At 34.0% G+C, this 6,000-nt stretch overlaps 1 protein-coding gene across 2 annotated transcripts in view; it reads left to right on the forward strand.

The window, feature by feature from the left end:
- The window catches only part of LOC139130904 (RYamide receptor-like), a 42,571-nt gene extending 38,790 nt beyond the window's left edge, over positions 1-3,781 (forward strand). For both annotated transcript variants that reach the window (XM_070696711.1, XM_070696710.1), the window contains exons 4-5: positions 485-700; positions 2,255-3,781. In XM_070696711.1, the coding sequence (XP_070552812.1) occupies positions 485-700; positions 2,255-2,422 (384 nt within the window). In that variant the 3' untranslated portion in view covers positions 2,423-3,781. The remainder of the gene's footprint in view (positions 1-484; positions 701-2,254) is intronic.
- The last annotated feature ends 2,219 nt before the right edge of the window (positions 3,782-6,000 follow it).

The raw sequence follows: 6,000 nt of genomic DNA on the forward strand, positions 1-6,000 counted from the left end.
TACATACATACATACATACATGCACGCACGCACGCACGCACGCACGCACACACACATACACACCATACCTACTTACCTAACTAACTACCTATCTGCTAGCCTGCCTGCCTACGTACCTACCTTCCTACCTACCCACCCTAACACCCACCCACCCATCGTTATCTTTCACATATTGTGTCTGTTTAAACATAAAAATGACAGATAAGCTTATCTTTTACATATTTTTTCATGGTATGACTTATTGATATAGCAGAACGGGGATATGTAGAAAAATTGATAGAGGGCTAATGCTTTGTTCGGGCGATCGTTTCAAGTCTTATGGGGTTGGCACTATTAAGATATATTTCACTCATTTAGCGACAGGAAATATATTGACGTGATGCTTCGAGCATTCATAGAGAAGTAGAAGTTGAAACAGCCTCGATCCGAACTGCATAATTCGTAAATATTAAGGAGTAGTAATTTCTATTCAATCGACCAACAGATTATCAAGATGCTGATCGTAGTAGTTATAATGTTCACTGTTTGCTGGCTGCCTCTTCGAGTGTTCAACGTTACTGTGACGTTCTCGCCGCACATTTTTGGTGATGAAAATGGGCAGTATACGCTTAGGAAAGTCAATGCCTGTGTCCTATTGCTTGCTATGTCGAACAGTTTTATGAATCCCATCATCTACACGTTCTTTAACGACAGGTTTAGGGTACGTACATTTTTGGTTATTTCATCATAGCATCATGTTGTAGTGGCTTACGTATTGGCTAACGTCGGACGTTGATGACACATGATGGACACTTGTATATTTTCCGAGTACCTGAAAATGCCAAGGTCTTAACGAGTCCTGTCGGTTGTATATGTTCAAACTATTCATATTTCCTTGTAAAATTCTCCTCATATTTGTTCTTGAGCCTTGTGTGGGCACCAGTTTCTCAGAGGAGTCTTCTGAGACTGCGTGTACTCACTACAGACGTAACTGCTTCTGGACTATTTCAAATCTACCAACATAGAATGCGTAAAGTATACAGTTATAACTATGGAAGACACGACTGAGTAAAGATCCATTTGTTGCATGCCTCATGCCTTTAAGGGGCAGTACACAACGCTGATTTTTGCATATTTGCCAACTTGGGTCGCTTATTTCGGAAAAACCATTTTCGCCGTTCATAACATGCGCTACGTTTTTACGAAACGGACGAAAATAGTGGCAGATGTTGCAGTTTAGGGCTTCATCAACTTAATGTATTTTAAACCATGGGGGGAAAATGCCAAGCTTGACCCTTTCATCACGTGATTGGCAGGGACTATCTCCTAGTCTGGTTCCCTGATCCATTTTTACTGCAGGCTGCGTTGCTAACGAAGATAGGGTTCCTTCGTTATCAGCGCAGCCAGCGGTAGAAATGGGGCAGGGGACCAGACTCAATGTCTTCCGACGAGTATGGCATTGTCCACTCACTCATGTACACGCCAGACAGTGCAGTATCTGCATAACATACATAATATCGCAAGTACAGGCTAAGAGAAGAATCGTGTACAGAACATATTACAAAGGAAGCGATTGATACTAAATAAAGTAAACGTATGCCGAAACGAGTCAAAGAATAATATTTAGTTCCTTCATTTCGAGACAAGGCTTTTGAGACCAAGTATCTAGTTAGACATTTATTAACATCAATGGATAATTTCACAAGGTTACTTGTTGAATGCTATGAGTATTAACAAGGTGCAAAATCAAATTTGTGCTATATTGAGTAGGGCAGTGCATTGTACTACTTTTTAATATTAAGAAATGCGTCGTGAATCTACCTAGAGGTATTATTTCTATTATGTCAAGTGGAAATACACAAAGACGAATACGTTTTCTTCATGTATATTATTACACAAAACACTTACTCGTGGCTGTTAGGCGTGACTATTTTGATAATGTAAAAAAACAACGGGAAGTTATATTTCTGATTCATCCGTCGAAAAATACACGCGATCGCCTTGACTTGTTGCTGCTAAATTATCGGATGACTGTTTGTTATATTCACTTTTTTTTCTCTCAGTTTGTAACTTTAGTTAGTTTTCATATAATGCACGGTGTCCCTATGCTTGTTTCAGTTCGCACAAAAACAAACAAATAAGTATACACATACAGACACCCACACTCTCCCTCCCCTATTCTCCCCTCTCTCTCTCTCTCTCTCTCTCTCTCTCTCTCTCTCTCTCTCTCTCTCTGCGTAACCAAATTCTCATTTAAACTTTAATTTTTTTCCAGAATGACATCAAGGATACTGTTACCCGCTGTGGACTTTGTCGCGCTCCCGACAAATCACCATGTATTTTCTGGCGATTCAAGAAGAGTCTCATTTCACTGTCCACTCCGTCTTCGAATGGGACCGACATATTGACCAACACACGACCAAGTATCACTGAAGCGAAATAGGACACTTAGCCGCATAACAATTTATGAACGCCTGTAATGGGCAGCAGCTTCTTAGCAACAAAATAATAAAAGAAGTCAGATGAGCCTCGAAATGTGCAGCAAGTGTTTCCATGGATGGCTCTGCGCTCCGTGTGTTCAATGTATACTACATCTGTCTCTAAGCTTTGATTGTCAAGATACCTCGGTCTTAATTTGTGCTTTACCTTGCAGGTCAAGGAATAACGCTTAACTGTTTCTCGTATTTGTTAATTTAGTCGCTTATATCGGAAAAGCAATTAATCCGAATAAGACTATATGTCAATTATCAATAGTCTGATCACAAGTATACAAATATAATAATTCTAATAGTGAATGTCCGGAATAATGACATATTCGTTTCTTGGGGAGCATGCGCAAATGCTCACCATAGTGGCAACACCTTGCTTTTCATACTGGCAAGTTTTGTTCCATTTTCGCAGCATTTCAGTACACAATTATTTTCTTCTGCTGTGATGATGACTGGCGACAGAAACAGTGAATTTGAGTCAATAGGATCAACTCTACGCAGATCTCCGGAGACAGAAAGTGAAGTTAAAGAGAATAAGACATGTGTATAGAAATATTTAGTGTATTTTTTTAGAAAATGCATGAAGTTTTCAAAAACACTTTAGAATCGCCATCACCGCCTCAATCTGCTTACAAAAAGATGACGAAAACCATGTCCACATAAACGACTAGTTCTTCTTTTAGTAACTTAGAAAAGTGTATCAATGTGGAAAGCTGAATTTTGTTGTGATATTTTCAATCTTTACATGTAAAATTTTTTTTTTCTATTTAGCTCACTTCTTAAATAAGTATTTTAAATATTGCTACGACAAAAGTAAGAGGCAAAAAGGTCGACAGTATTAACTAGTTAACGAAAAGTAAGGCACTATTTTACAAACGATATAGCCATAAACTGTTGACATCAAAGATCTGTGTTCTTATGGAAATGAGGTCAAAGGTTATGTTATAACAGAAAGGGGCGACAAATTATTTTGGGGCAAGAGTTAGGATAGGGGCTTGGAGACAAGGGGAAATCATTGAAACGAAGGGTCCCAATTTCCACTATATTCTTTCAACTCCCACTTACTCTAAATTTATCCAAATCTTTTTTCGCCATCCTGATACCTATGCTGAAGAAATAGTTGATTAATTACAGGGAGAGAAAGTGTTATTTATTAGTTACAGTGTTTTCTTATACAACAACCAATACTGCTGCCGGGACTCGAACCAAGCACCTTCAGCATGTGAAGCACTACCTATAACTTCGTTCTCTTACGCTCGCTCCGTTCCAACAATTGGATCAGCTAACCCAGCAAAAAACTAAGCAGTCGAAAATTGTGAAAGTGATTGGCAGGGAGTGGAAATTTGTTGTATTTTAACGTTATTACTTAGTTACTCCCGTAATTACAAGTCGTCTGTGTATTGTGTACGGCGATTTTGAAGTATTCAGTTTGTGGCTATACCACTTGTAAAATGTTGCCAAACGTAAATAATATTTTACAAGAAGGTTACATTTCAGCTAAAGATGAAAAGCTAAGGGAAAAGAGTGGGGGAACAGGATTGTTTCGATTCATGGATCATACCATAGTCGGAGAGAAGCGATTTCGTTTTCAAAAGAAAGTGAATTAGTTTAAATGGAAAATATTGTGATAGTGAAGGTCGTATTGTGGGCGCAGCTGAAGATGATAAATTTTGGCTGGTAAATATTTAAACAAAAAACTTCGTAAAGAAAAATAAAATTTGTTACGATGATACGATTCTATCAGGAGACTTCAGTATTGAATTAAATCTTAATTTGGATAAGGATTAGGGTATAATATATTAATGTAATATTACCACAGGGTGAAAATCGAAAAGCTAGAAAATGCGTTATAAATTTCATAAACCATTACCATTTAGTTGATATTTGAAGGACGTTACACCCAAACGAAAGGCAAATCACATGGTGTGGATGTTTGCCTTTTATTCAATGCAGACGTGACTATCACTTGGTTAGCCTATCCCTTCTTAAGCATGTTTTTTATACAGAACTAATTCTTGCCGTAAAATCTGACCAATCAGCGGCCGTTTTAAAGTTAAATATTTATAAAACTAAGACGGAAAAAGATACTGAAAATCTAATAACAGCTTTTTGATAATACCGTGTACTTTAATTAGTTTAATAAATCAACTCATTGAAAGATACGAATATATTAAGTAATATCAGATGAAATGGCATTTGATTGAGAAGGCATAAAAATATTTACTGCTAAACGTTGTGTAACAAAAGCAAACACCCACAGAGCTGAAGTAAATATGATGCGTGAAAAATTGCGAAAAATGGATAAAGTTTTAAGTGCCAAACCATTTATTTGTCATTGTTATGAGTATAATGACCTTAAACGAAGACGTGACCTTTTATATGCATATGGAAATTAGAGGAAAACAAATTCGCTCAAGAGCTAAATGGATCGAGCATTGAGGAAAAAGTTAGATATATTTTATGGTTTGGAAAAGAGCAAGAGAAAGAAAAAATGCATAACAGAAACAGCATTGGTAGTATGTCACGAATTGATTTGACAAGCTTTTCTAAAAAATCTTTACAGCAGCAAACGCATTTTAAAGCGATATCACTATTCAACATCTAAGTAATGACGGGGAAACATTGTGACAAAGTACTATCAGAGGAGAATGTTTTAAAAGCTTTAAAATATATATATATATATATATTATATATATATATATATATATATATATATATATATATATATATATAAATTTTGATAAATTACTATCAGAGGAGAATTTTATAAAAGCTTTAATATATATATATATATATATATATATATATATATATATATAATATATATATATATATATATATATATATATATATATATATATATATATATATATATATATATATATATATATATATATATATATATATATATATATATATATATATCCTGCATTTAAACTAAACCACTTCTGGTCATTTTGCTCTATTTGTGGGAGATAAATAATCACCAAAACAATGATGAGATGGAGCGAAAGCCCCAAGTATCCTGACCTTTGAATGAAAAATGAAAAATGGGAAAGAATATATATATATATATATATATATATATATATATATATATATATTATATATATATATATATATATATATATATATATATATATATATATATATGATTATACATTAAGATAAATAAAGCTGGTGTGTGTATTTATTTAGATATCGAACAGAATTTCAGTTAATTTGAATTTTACTCAAGAAGTATTGACTTTATTTAGTTTTCGTTCAAATATCCTAAAACTATTTAAAGTATTATACAAGTTTACTTTTTGAAAATTTAGGTTTATTTAATCTCTTGTATTTGGTAAAGGAGTTAAAATTGAGAATGTTTAAAAGCTATTGAAATATATATATATATATATATATATATAATATATATATATATATATATATATATATATATATAAAGATAAAATAAATCTGGTGTTGGTGTATATATATAGATTTCGGAAAAATTTTCAGTTTATTTGAATTATTTTCAAGAACTATTCAC

This window comes from Ptychodera flava, chromosome 4 (genome assembly GCF_041260155.1).
Source record: "Ptychodera flava strain L36383 chromosome 4, AS_Pfla_20210202, whole genome shotgun sequence".
Classification (NCBI taxonomy): Eukaryota; Metazoa; Hemichordata; class Enteropneusta; family Ptychoderidae; genus Ptychodera; species Ptychodera flava.